General features: G+C 48.4%; 1 protein-coding gene across 2 annotated transcripts in view; it reads left to right on the top strand.

The window, feature by feature from the left end:
* Nucleotides 1-13,964, top strand: part of LOC138487702 (5-hydroxytryptamine receptor 3A-like) — a 193,830-nt gene that overhangs the window by 167,456 nt on the left and 12,410 nt on the right. For both annotated transcript variants that reach the window (XM_069614229.1, XM_069614228.1), the window contains exons 5-7: nucleotides 5,792-5,961; nucleotides 10,163-10,320; nucleotides 13,102-13,312. In XM_069614229.1, coding sequence (XP_069470330.1) covers nucleotides 5,792-5,961; nucleotides 10,163-10,320; nucleotides 13,102-13,312 — 539 coding nt within the window. The remainder of the gene's footprint in view (nucleotides 1-5,791; nucleotides 5,962-10,162; nucleotides 10,321-13,101; nucleotides 13,313-13,964) is intronic.

Genomic DNA, 13,964 nt, shown 5'->3' with positions numbered 1-13,964 from the left:
CTGGGTTCTGTGTTGGTCATTGCTAATTGAGTCTTCTTCTTGATCTGTGTCTTTCCCATGTGTGATCCAATGGGGAGGATCGTCTGACGTAGGAAATTAGCGTGTGCCTTGTGCCCCGTAAAAGGCCAGTCTGACATGTAGGGGCCAGGCCTCGCTGTCTTGGTGGCCCTTTGGGCATCCGTGGCTTTCTTGTGATGGAATAAGTCTGCCTGTCTCTTGAGGAGTGACCTCACTCTAAGTGATAGACCTCTGAATCTGTGATTTGCGAAGCTTAGAGTTTTGGTGCAAGTTCTGGTATGCGTCCGGGGTTGGAACTCACAGAGAGGATGTATGTCCTTTGCCGGCATGGAGCCTCCTTAGTGGTTGCCCTGTAGGAGAGATGGTGCTCGGAATGTCACAGCTCATGAACTTGATCCAAATCTCCTCGAGATTTGGATTCCCTCGGCACAGGACATTTTCTTCTTTCACTGTTGAGCCCACACTCCTTCCATTGGCTCACCTTGCTGTCCACCAAGGGTTACAGGCATAGGGTTCAGCTGAGGGGGCCGCAGCATCTCTGGGGGATCCTCCATGTGCCACCCCTATAGCATCTGCGCTCCCCCCCACCCTCCCACGGATCCCATGTCCTCCCAAAGAAATGCCTAGTTGGTGACCCTGCCACACAGCCCCCACAGACGTTCATACTCCAACCCTTGCTCCCTATAAACAATACATAGCTATGGGATGAAGGGAAAGGTGGAGAGCATGTTTTCCAGTGGTTCATCCACAGTCTGGCAAATGAACATAATAAGCAGGGAAAGCAATAACACACATGAAAAGGTAAAAAAACACATCAAAGGACTATGTGTACCACCAGGTGACTGGTTGGGTGAATGGAGAACAAGGTGGCAACTGGACAAGAAAAAACTGCAGAATGCCTCCCAGAAGAGCCAGCCTCTGAGATTACCTGAAAGTCAAGAAGCAAGGCATGAAGATCAAGGACCCAAAGCACTAGAGAGACAATCCCTCAAGGGAGGTCCAACACAGGTCTGAGAGCACAAAGACAACATCGTGGAATTATGGAGTGATCCCAAAAGAAGGAAGTCCAACAAAGCCCTGACAGAATCACAACGAAGGAAAGATATGGCTTGTGCATCTATTTATAGGCAACAGGTCGAACCCAATTACTTGCCCCCTATTATTTCCTATGAGCAGTTGCTTACTGTTGAACCCCAAGTGATCGACATATGCAAATATGATATGATATGGCATTTATAACATGCCTATACACAAGTGTTTCAAGGCGCGACGAGGCAAGGTAGGGGAAACAGAGGGAAGACAGAGACAACGATCCTACTAGGCCAGGTGACATTGAAATCGCGCAAGTGCTGGGGAGGGCGGAAGGGGAAAAGTGCCAGGGGAGGGGGGCAGTGCTGTACATAGGATAACAGTAAAATAAATAAAGACAATAAATACAAGTGCGGCCAGCTGGTGGCAAGTGCAAGGGTAAGTGCAGACATCAGGTGTCAAGTATTAGTAGGGGCTGTAGGGATACAGAAACAGTCCCCGAGTGCAAGGGTTGCCAGGGGGGCAGTGCAGGTGTGCAACTGTTGGGGAGGTGACTGGGCCCGAGAACAGAGGGTAGACGGATAACCAGTGCAGTTTCAGAATGATCCAGGAGATAAGCAGGAGAGAGGAGGAGAGAAAGCAGAAGCAAAGAGGAAGGTCTTAAGGTGCTTCCCGAACCGGAGATGATTCTCCTCAAGTTTCAGAGAGGCAGGGAGGCTGTTCCAGAGGGAGGCATCAGCAGACGAAAGGGATCTGCCACCAACTTGTTGCTTTGAGAAGCGACTGACCCTGAGGGAGTTGGAGGCGGATGAGCGAAGAGCTGGAGAAGGAAGATATTTAGGAAGAGAGAGTTTAAGGTATTGAGGTCCCAGGCCCCAGAAGGCCTTGTGGACAATGCAGAGGGGTTTGAACTTAATCCTCACTGCCACTGGGAGCCAATGGAGAGATTTCAGTCCTGGAGATATATGATACCTGAGCTTGAGGCCGAGGACAAGTCTCACAGTCCTGTTTTGGATGAGTTGCAGAGGGCGGAGAGTAGAGGAAAATTAAGTCCAGTTTTGAGAACTGATTCAGAAAACTTGAATACACATTTCCAGTGGTCTTAAAATGTGAATGAGTCCTGGATGATTAATAGGTAGAACTGGAGAGGGGTATTTCCCTATTCTTCATGGGAGAAGGAATGGATGCATAACAATAGGCCATGAGGTTTTCAGATATGGGAGGGTTATTTTCAAGAGAAAATGGGGTATTCCATGTCTCACCCGATGAAACCATGACATCTCTGCAGAGGTTGTCTCCCCATGTGATCCTCCCTCATACAGCTGCCCCCAGAGTCAGGATCAGGTAGCAGCTGGTGTTCCCCTGTCCACATGGGAGGAGGTCACTGACCAGTAAATCAGTGATGACTCCATCGGATTCATCACATATCATAGAAATAAAAAACAGACACACGTGTGCAGAGTGTCTCTATGAGCAGGAGGTTGTGACCTTCACATGGGCCTTGGACAGTTGAATTCCTGTTGCCCCAAAGTTGGGTTTGCATTCTTTAGACAAACCAAGGAAACTGATGCCTAAAAAAAACCAAATAAAAAAAACATAATTGAGCTTTTATATCACACTAATTCCTGGACACCAGCCTGTGCTCTGTATTGTCTTGCTTCCAAGACAAACACATTTACCTTTTGCTACTCTCCTGGTCCCACTACATACTAATGTCGCGTACTGCTCTCTGCTGAATCAAATAAGTCTCAAACGCAGAGGTCCATTGCATGGCTGGCTCTTTTAAACATTGCCGGGCAGGGCTATGGACATGCCTAGCTCATTTGTGCTCTGCCGCTCCTTTGTAAAATGGTTTTCTTGGGTGTGTAATTTCGAGTTCCTTGGTTTGACATCAATTTTAGGAACTGTAAAAGCACTGAAGGAGGAGACTGACACATTGGTGGCATGGTTGTTGGCATAAACCTTTATTATGGCATAAAAAAGAGTAAGCCTACCTCTCCCTAACTGTCTGAGGTGCTTCCCTACCTCAACGTAAACACTAAGGGTCCTGTCAGAATGTCCAAGCAACTTAAATGTCCACCGTCCTGTGTCAGAAATCTTACCTTTATCCCTTTGACTTATAAGTAAACTAATAAAGTAACAAATCGTCTTGGTCCAGAAGGATGACTCCCTTCAAAGTTCCAAAAGGGTTTTGAAACATGAGGGAATGACTCCCTTCCCCAGGCTGCAGGTCCTTTTCAAGCACAAAGTAAAGTTCCTGTTTATAATGTTGAAAATCATCAGAACTCTCAGTTCAAACTTAAAAGATAAAGTTACAGCTCAAAGCATCAACACCCATTATTTCCCATAGTGGAGAATGCTTCCTTTCTCCAGGTATCTTGACACAATACCAGGGGGAATGCCTCCCTTCCCCTGATCTTTCTCAGGCTTGGTTTGCAGTTCACAACACAAGGGAAATGTCTCCCTTCCCCTGGCCTTCCTCAGGCTTTTATTCTTACAGTTCACAATACCAGGGGGAATGTCTCCCTCTCACTGGCCTTCCTTAGGCTTTGTACCTACAGTTTACAATACCAGAGGGAATGTATCCCTTTCCCCGTCCTTCCACAGGTTTTGTTCTTACAGTTCACAATACCAGGGGGAATGTCTCCATCACCCTGGTTTTTCTCTGGCTTTGTTTGCAGTTCACAACACCAGGGGAATGTCTCCCTCCCCCTGGCCTTCCTCAGGTTTTGTTCTTACAGTTCACAATACTAGGGGGAATGCTCCCTTCCCTTGACCTTCCTCTGGCTTTGTTCTTACAGTTCACAACACCAGGGGGAATTTTTCAATTCCCCTGGCCTTCCTCAGGTTTTGTTCTTACAGTTCACAATACCAGGGGGGAATGTCTCCCTTCCCTTGACCTTCCTCTGGCTTTGTTCTTACAGGTCACAACACCAGGGGGAATGTCTCAATTCCCCTGGCCTTTCTCAGGCTTGGTTTGCAGTTCACAACACCTGGGGAATGTCTCCCTTCCCCTGGTCTTTCTCAAAGTTTACTTAACACAGTTGGCAATACCAGGGGGAATGAGCCCCTTCCCCTGGCCTATCTCTCCCTTTAGCTTCAAACACACAGTTCTTAACTTCTCTTCTTGATTGGCGTTTACTTGGTATCTTCCCTTTACCAAGTATTGCGACGAGGAAGATGACTTGTGCTGCGTGCACATTTCGTGTCCCAGATCCTGGTTTCTCTTTCTGTTTGATTCAGCCCACGTAACCAAGTGGGCTGAATCAACCAAGTGAACCAAGTTCACTCTTCTGCCAAGTAGGACCACTAGGAAGACATCTCACCTCCCGGTTTGGGTCCAAGAACGTTGGTGCTCTCCTTTTTATGTGCTGCTTCTTCCTTGGCTCGCTCTTCTGCCAGGTACTGATGCAAGAGAGATGCCCCGCTTCTTGATGGGGGTCCACAACCCCTACTTCTCTCCTTACCTTTCGCTGGCAGACCTGGTACCTTATCCTTCCAAGAACTGCGACTTTTCCTACTTCTCTCTGACAGAACTGGTTCATTATACTGCCAAGTACTGCGACTATGAAGATGACTGATGTTGATCTTTGTTATTGAGTGCGGGTCCCAGACCCGTCTTTCTTGGTTTCTTTCTTGGGTGTTTGGGAAATTAGCTTTGTTCCCAAGGATTTCCTTTTCCTGATTGACTGGATCATGGTATCCCACTACTACTTTCGGCCCCTACCAACAGGGTCTTTCCTGGTAGGTATTGGTTGGTCTCTGGGTCTTTTGACTTCAATTTTGGGCTTCCATTGTATTCTCATCTTCTCCGGCATGCTGTGGTGGCTCTGCAGCGTTTGGTCCCTGACAGTAAGTGCATCTCCTATCAACCGCGCTGTCCCTTGGCTTCACCCACCTGGACTGCTGCTTCTCAATCTGGCCGCGCGATCCTTCCACGTTGGACTGATTGGGAACACCTCCATTGACCCGGTAAGCCCTGGTTCTGCAGCCCTTTCTGTTCGCCGACAGCTTGAGCGTTCTCCACGCCCGCAGTTCTTCCAGGGAAGGCTTCTCTCATTGTCTGGTTTTCCCTTTTCTATTTTGTATTGGTCTTGGCCAATCAGAAATTGTGAAAGACTATATTGCTTAATAATGTTCTGAAGAGTGCTCGTTATGCCTCCACACTTCCTCCTCATCCCAGTATTTCCCTGAGAGTTCTCTCTAAGGTAGACCTGACTCTTCTTAGTCCCAGTAACTTTAATATAGGACTCCCTTGGGTTGACTATGTTCTCCATCGTCCCAGTACTGTTGTTTCTATGCACATGACACATGTACATGGGATGGCAAGGTAAAAGAGGGTTTGTTAGGGGGACTGGAGTGGAGTACACTGAGTTCTCCCTGAGCAGTCTTTACTGCGCCCATGGGGGAGATCCCTCCCTATGAGATCCTCCCGCTGAGTACCACCCTTAAGCGGACTATCGGGTAGCAGCCTCTTCTCCCTGGCCTCATGGGAAGGGGCTCCCCCTGGGGAAGACGGGACGGCATCCAAGGATTTGTCACAGAACATTACTTAGATACTATTTTAGAGATGTGAGGTGGACGAATGAATGATTTGTACAGTGCGATGTACTCATGCTGGTTCCGTGGTGCTACATTGAGTGTAAGAGAAACCAAGCATTGTACTCTGAGTATACCCTAACTGACCAATGCAATGCTCCCCAATTCCACACCAAAGGACTTATATGTGTTTTTCCATTTATAGTGTGGACGTTGGGAAGTCGCCCGATATCCCCTACGTGTACGTGAAGAACACAGGCCACGTGAAGAACTACAAGCCGATCCAGGTGGTCACCGCCTGCAGCCTGGATATCTACAGCTTTCCCTTCGACATGCAGAACTGTACACTCACATTCACCAGCTGGCTGCATAAGAGTGAGTCACTTGCTATGTTACGCATGCCGCTGCCATTTGCAAGATCTCTCGGTGCACCGCTGCATTGTATGAGCAAAGTTCACGTCTCCATGAAGTGGAATCTGCAGGCCAAGAGCACACAAATACATGCTGTTGGCCCCTACATTCCTATCCCACAATAGACTATGGTGATAAGATTCATTCTTTTGTAGGTAATATACAAGACACACTCTCATAGGCAGCACAGAGTTTAGAGGTTGACATCTGATAGTCAGTTTCCTTGTAATATCCCAGGCAAATATTCTTCAAAGCATAACATGAAATCCAGACGGTGTTGAATGAAAGAGCCAGGGTGTAGAAAGACGCTTGGCACAGTGGACTCAACCAAAAGAAAGATTGAAGGACATTGGTTCGATTAAGATTTAAAAAAGATTACAATTTAAGTTTAAATGAGGGACCCTGACCCAGTGAAAATAAAATTAGGCTTTTAATAAAGAGTTCTGAATTGACCAATGTAACCCTGTAACAATATACTTCAGCTTAATGCCCTGTCTCTTCATCCCGACGTTCTCCATTGCCTTCAACCAAGCCTCTCATTACACCCTCATTGACACATTCGTGTCTCTCTGCAAATATGAAGACCCACCCAGGACTGGACCATATCCTCGTGGGCCACGCCTTACAACAAGACAGTCTGGGCCCATTTCTCTCCAAACCTAGATGGGCCCCCTACAGGATTCCCCTACGGCTCTGCCCTTTCACCCTTTCTCTTCACCTTCTCCATACACCCTGCAAAATTCCCCCAGCACTCTACCCTTTCACCCATTCTCTTTACCTTCTCCATACATCCTGCAAAATTTCCCCAGCACTCTGCCCTTTCACCCTTTCTCTTCACCTTCTCCATACACCCTGAAAAATTCCCCCAGCACTCTACCCTTTCACCCATACTCTTCACCTTCCCCATGCACCCTAAAAGTCTCCCTCATGGCTGCACCCTTTCACCCATTCTCTTCACCTACTCCATACACTCTGCAAGTTTCCCCCAGGGGACCACCCTTTCACCCATTCTCTTCACCGTCTCCATACACACTGCATGATTCCCTCAGGACTCTACCCTTTCACCCACCCTCTTCACCTGTTCCATACACTCTAAAAGTCTCCCCCATGGATGTACCCTTTCACGAATTCTCTTCGCCTTCTCCATACACCTGAAAAGTCTCCCCCATGGCTGTACCCTTTCACCCATTCTCTTCACCTTCTCCATACACCTTGCAAGTTTCCTCCAGGGGACCACCATTACGCCCATTTTCTTCACCTTCTTCATACACCCTTAAAGATTCCCCCAGGACTCTGCCCTTTCACCCACCCTCTTCACCTTTGCCTTACACTCTAAAAGTCTCCCCCATGGATGTACCCTTTCACCCATTCTCTTCGCCTTCTCCATACACCCTAAAAGTCTCGCCCATGGCTGTACTCTTTCACCCATTCTCTTCAACTTCTCCATACACCCTGCAAGTTTCCCCTGGGGTCTACCCTTTCAACCATTCTCTTCACCTCTCCATACACCCTGAAAAATTCCCCCAGGGCTCCTCCCTTTCACCCATTCTTTTCACCTTCTCCATACACCATGCAGTTTTCCCCTGGGTTCTACCCTTTCACCCATTCTCTTCACCTCTCCATACACCCTGCAAGATTCTCCATGATTCTACCCTTTCACCCATTCTCTTCACCTTCTCCATGCAGCCTGCACGTTTCCCCCAGGGCTCTACCGTACCCTCCACCTTCTTCACCTTTTCCATACACCCTAAATGTCTCCCCCATGGCTGTAGCCTTTCACCCATTCTCTTCACCTTTTCCATACACTCTAAAAGTCTGCCCGTGGCTGTACCCTTTCACCCATCCTCTTCACATTTTCCAATATACCCTAAAAGTCTCCCCCATGGCTGTACCCTTTCACACATTCTCTTGAACTTCTCCATACACCCTGCAAGTTTCTCCCATGGCTGTACCCTTTCACCCATTCTCTTCACCTTCCCCATATACCCTGGAAGTTTCCCCCAGGGGTCCACCATTTCACCCATTATCTTCACCTTCTCCATACACCTTGCACGTTTCCCCTGGGCTCCACCGTTTCAACCATTCTCTTCACCTTCATTATACACCCTGCAAGTTTCCCCCGAGCTCTACCCTTTCACCCATTCTCTTCACCTTATTCATGTACCCTGCAAGAGTCTCCATGATTCTACCCTTTCACCCATTCTCTTCACCTTCTCCATAAACCCTGCAGGATTCCCCCAGGGCTCTATCCTTTCACCCATTCTCTTCACCTTCTTCACACACCCTGCAAGATTCCCCCGAACTCTACCCTTTCACCCATTCTCTTCACCTTATTCATGCACCCTGCAAGAGTCTCCATGATTCTACCCTGTCACCCATCCTCTTCACCTTTTTCATACACCCTAAAGGTCTCCGCCATGGCTGCACCCTTCCACCCATCCTCTTCACCTTCTCCATACACCCTGAACGTTTCCCCCAGGACTGTACCATATCACCCATGCGCTTCACCTCCTTCATACACCCTGCACGTTTCCCCCAGGGCTTCACCCTTTCACCGATTCTCTTCACCTTCTCCATACACCAATGTTTCCCCCAGGGGTCCACCTTTTCACCCATTCTCTTCACCTTCCTCATACACCCTGCAAGATTCCCCCCAAACTCTACCCTTTCACCCATTCTCTTTACCTTATTCATGCACCCTGCAAGAGTCTCCATGATTCTACCCTTTTACCCATCCTCTTCACCTTTTTCATACACCCTAAAGGTCTCTGCCATGGCTGTACCCTTCCACCCATCCTCTTCACCTTCTCCATACACCCTGAACGTTTCCCCCAGGACTGTACCGTATCACCCATGCACTTCACCTCCTTCATACACCCTGCACGTTTCCCCCAGGGCTTCACCATTTCACACATCATCTACACCTTCTCCATACACCCTGCAAGATTCCCTCAGGGTTCTACCCTTTTACCCATTCTCTTCACCTTCTCCATACACCCTGCAGGATTCCCCCCGGGCTCTACCCTGTCACCCATCCTCTTCACCTTCTCCATACACCCTGCAGGTTTCCCCCAGGGCTCTACCTTAGCACCCATCCTCTTCACCTTCAGCTTCTCCATACACCCGTAACTTTCCCCATGGGCTATACCCTGTCACCCATCCTCTTCACCTTCTCCATACACCCATAGGTTTCCCCATGGGCTCCACCCTTTCACCCATCCTCTTCACCTTCTCCACACACTCTACATGTTTCCCCATGGGCTCCACCCTGTCACCCATCCTCTTCACCTTCTCCATACACCCTGCAGGTTTCCCCCAGGGCTCTACCTTAGCACCCATCCTCTTCACCTTCAGCTTCTCCATACACCCGTAACTTTCCCCATGGGCTATACCCTGTCACCCATCCTCTTCACCTTCAGCTTCTCCATACACCCGTAGGTTTCCCCATGGGCTCCACCCTTTCACCCATCCTCTTCACCTTCTCCACACACTCTACATGTTTCCCCCAGGGGTCCTCCCTTTCGCCCATTCTCTTCACCTTCTCCATACACCCTGCAAGTTTCCCCCATGCCTCCACCCTTTCATCCATCCTCTTCACCTTCAGTTTCTCAATACACCCGTAGGTTTCCCCATGGGCTCCACCCTTTCACCCATCCTCTTCACCTTCTCCATACCCGCCACATGTATCTGGCTCCAAGACCTCTACTGTCATTTCTACACGCAGGATGCAGAACTCTCTTTGAAAGTTTGTGTCTCAGAATGTGATTGCCACACCTCTACGCAGCATCAAAACGTGCATAATTAGTAGTGCCCTGATACTTAAAGGAGCAGTAACAGGCATCCTCATCCCAGGAACCCACCCCTCCTCCAACACCTCTTTCCTCCTTTCATCTTTATGTCAGGAACTTGCAACCAGGTGAAAAATAAAAGTTGCCCATGCTTCCAACATCCCACTTTCCTTGAGTTTTAAACTATTTGCTCCAGCAATTCGTGATTCGCATTAATCGTGCTTCCCTGGTAGTCCCCAGTGGTGTATTCTGGTTATTTCTTATACCACCTTACATTGCATTCCTTCACTGGCTTGTATGACATATCTTCAGATGGTAGGTGTCTACCTTGCCTCGGGTGAATGTTTCAGGGACACGTGTTTCCTTTTTTGCCCCAGTTCAAGACATCAACATCAGGCTGGTCAGGACCCCAGAAGAGGTGCAGAACGTCAGCGGCCTCTTCATGGACACCGGGGAGTGGGAGCTTCTTTCGGTGATCCCCAAAAATTCAACCTTCGAAGAAAACAATGACACCTTTGCCGAGATGAAATTCTTTGTAAGTACCGCAAGGAGTCTATTGAAGTGCAAAGGGTCCACGGTCTCCTATGGCTGGCTGCTAGTGGAACTGGAAACATGTCTATAGGTTCTCACAATCCGAGGTCCTTGCCCCCCACATCCTGCACCGTCACTACAGCCCCCCGGACTTTAAGGTTGTACTTCATAGCTACTTGTGATGAGGTTCTTTAGATGTTTTGGAATTCAATTCTCATTAGTCCTATCCAGCACAGTCTGTGGTGAAGGGTCATGGGAGCACAGTCTGTGGTGGAGGGTCATGGGAGCATAGTCTGTGGTGGAGGGTCATGGGAGTTGTAGTCTAAAACATCTGGGGAGCTACATAATGAGTTGCCATGATCAACATATTCTCAGTAAATCCGATGCTCTAGTCCAAATGAGGTCAAAGAATATTTGCAGATCCAACCAGACCTCATTTTTAAAAAGCTAGGTTTGTCCAAATAGCAGGTAATATATTGATGCGAGCGGGGATGTCACTGTAGCATCTGATGGGCCCTCTGTCAAGTTCAAATATATAGGAATTTAAATAATAGCTGTACAAGGAGTTCATCAATATCAAAACACTAACATGTCGACGAACTCCCAGTGCACACAACATATGAACGTGTCCAAAGAGAGCCCTGAATAGCACGTGCACTGTGGTACTGGGCACAGTCAAGAGGCCCAGATGTTGGAGGGGGTGCTGGGAATAAGACAGGGCAGAAGCATGGAGGTGTGGACCAGGTGCTCTCGAGGATAAGCAGTGCCGGTGGGCTGGGGCAGGTAGGTGGGGGCAAATGAGAAGGTGTCCCAGTAGTGGGTGGGGAGGTAGGGTCAGCAGAGGTGGTGGAAATTGAACAGGGCAATGTGCCTGCATGATGGCAGGAAAAGGGGCCTGGTGATGGGGCTGGGTAATGGGGACTGGTAGGTTCATCCGGGCTGGCAGAAATGGCACAAAGCATGGTACCATTTTGGTGGCAAGGTAGGGTCAGGACGATGTCGACTCGAGTGCGGGGCATGAGTGTATATGGGTACGAGGATCAGGTGCGGGCACAACAGGACAGCGTGGAATCTAGGGGTAAAGTCAGGAATGAGCAATAGGAATGCGGTTTGGGGTGTTGCGGGAAAGCCGACGGACAGCAGGGGTTGGGTCAGGTAGAGGGTTGCGCAGGGCACAGGGCATTTGTGCATGCAACATTTAGCAAATAAGGACCATCGGTATCAAGTGAATGCATATTTTACACTTAGTAATGAAATTCAGAAATGATTGTTATTTTGGGGGCCCGCTCTTCTTCAGATTAAGATAGGACTATGGCTGGTGCATCATTTTGCACTCCCATTGCTCTTTCATCCAGTAGCAGATATACATCAAAGCCTGTAGGGGGTTCGCCTAGTTCCCCAGTTCCTTTTCTATATAAGGTGGGTTCCCTGTGTTCCCTGGATACATCCACACACGCAGCAGATGTCAGTTTGATCCCCTCTGCTAATGGCAAGGCAGCCCCGGCGCTGGCAAGTAGAGGTGTCACGGGGAATGAGGAAGACCCACGTAGTTCATAAGAATTAGCCGCTGCGAGTCTTACTTGCTGGCCATGGGAGGATTTAGTCCCGGGAGCATAGCTCAGCAGCAACGTGCTCGCCTTGGAAGCAAGACGACATGGATCAACACAGGTTCGATCCCCGGGTCCATGCTTAGAAACCTCTGGGTATTAAGCGTGTTATAAATAACATATCATATCATTGGAGATGTAACTTTTAACATGTGTGGACGGATCTTCGTCCTAGGGATCTGCCCAGATCTTAGCACATGTGGTTTCGGTTCCTTTCGAGGATTTTGAGTCACCTTAACGGCCTCTGGTGGTAGCCAGGGACGGCCCCCCCTAGCTCTCGGAAGCTCGGCTTACTTCTCTTTGTAAAGTTTTGCCGGGAATAGAGATTGGCCAATGGCTGGATGACACGTTGAGGTCTGTAGGAGGCTTTATCAAGGAGAGTGAGGTGGGCTGCTTCTATAGGCAAGGAGGGTGGGAACGACTGGTTTTGCAGAAACGTATGAACATGTTTTTTGATGGTGGGGGTGAGAAATGAGACGAATTGGAGGAGGCACAGCAGGTCTCCGGAAGGAAATTTGAATTGTGAATAAGTATTCAAAGCTCAGAAGAGTTGACTGCATTGAGGATGGGTTGATGGCAGGCAAGGGTTTTTATGGTGTCTTGGAGTTTTTATCTTCGACATGAGTTTGTCATTGAATGGTTTAGTAGAGACTTGTTTCAGGGATGTAGGACTGGACGGTTCCCAGAACACGGAACCGATCCCTCATTCTTCAGTCGCTTCAATGATGTGCTTGGATTAATACGCTCTTTTCTTGTCCATTTTGGTACTATGTAACATTTGTCAGGATTTCCATTGGGATAACTATGAGGAGGACACTAACTGATGTCCTGGGCAACCACTAGCGCGGACTCAATACCGTAGCAGCTGAACAATGTAAACAATCTTACAGCATAGATTAGAAATGGTGCCCGTCACAATTAACATGTGGCCCATTATCCCTACAGGATGGGCCTCATTTTTCACATGTAGAAAAGCACAGCCGCATTCTAACTAGCCTATCTCTGGGGGTGGGAATACTGATTTCAATATCTTCCACTTATTGGGAAACTATGTGGAGGGCTACTGCTTTCTCTCAGGAATCTTTGTAGAATGAGCTGTAGTTTTGCTATGCATCGACCACAGTGAGATTAAGGGTGGTTGCAAATGATGTGTGACCCCTGCCCTTTCACCCCTGCAGATCATCATCAAGAGGCGGCCTCTGTTCTACGTGGTGAACCTGCTCCTTCCCAGCATGTTCCTGATGTTCATGGATGTCATGGGCTTCTACCTGCCTCCCGACAGCGGCGAACGTGTGTCCTTCAAGATCACCCTCTTGCTCGGCTACTCCGTGTTCCTAATCATCGTGTCCGATACGCTGCCTGTGACCGCTAACGGGACGCCACTCATTGGTAGGTAATGCAGGCCCTAAGGATCATCGAGTCAGAACTGATGCCATGGTGCAGGGATCGGGCACCTTTGGCTCTGAGAGGCTTTGGACTACAATCCCCATCGACCCTAGCTGCCATAATGAATGATAGCAGATAATGGGAGTCAGGGTCAAACACATGTGGAGAGCCGCAGGCCGCAAACCCCTGATATAGAGCCTCCCCAATATGCTCTTTGCGATATCAAGTTAAAGTGCAGAACTTGTGGTGAAGTTTATTTTGACTTTGGCAAAACTGGTTATTTTCCTCTTAACAAAGCACACAATTGATACAACTGAAAAGGAGCTGCTTCAGATCAAATGTGTGCTTACAGGTACACCAGCAACTAACCACAACTCACTCCCATTCCAGACACCAAAACATACACAAGCATATGCACACGCCCACTGACAAAGACACATGCAGGAATGCACACTCCCCTGCAATCATCCTTTTCAATGCCATGCAAACCACCAATCAGCCCACAGAAGAACACAAGTACTTACCTGACACCCCTCCGAAGCCTTTTTGATTGAAACCTTTTGCTTCTAGGTTATCACTGATCTCTTCTATTCGCATGTCTTCTTCTCTTCTTAAGAATGACTTCCGTTCAAGTATCTATATTGAAAGTCCCATC

This window comes from Ambystoma mexicanum, chromosome 9, assembly GCF_040938575.1.
Source record: "Ambystoma mexicanum isolate Mex_15411 chromosome 9, UKY_AmexF1_1, whole genome shotgun sequence".
Classification (NCBI taxonomy): domain Eukaryota; kingdom Metazoa; phylum Chordata; class Amphibia; order Caudata; family Ambystomatidae; genus Ambystoma; species Ambystoma mexicanum.
Note: the sequence above shows the minus strand (reverse complement) of the source record. Positions and strands in the feature narration are given on the sequence as shown.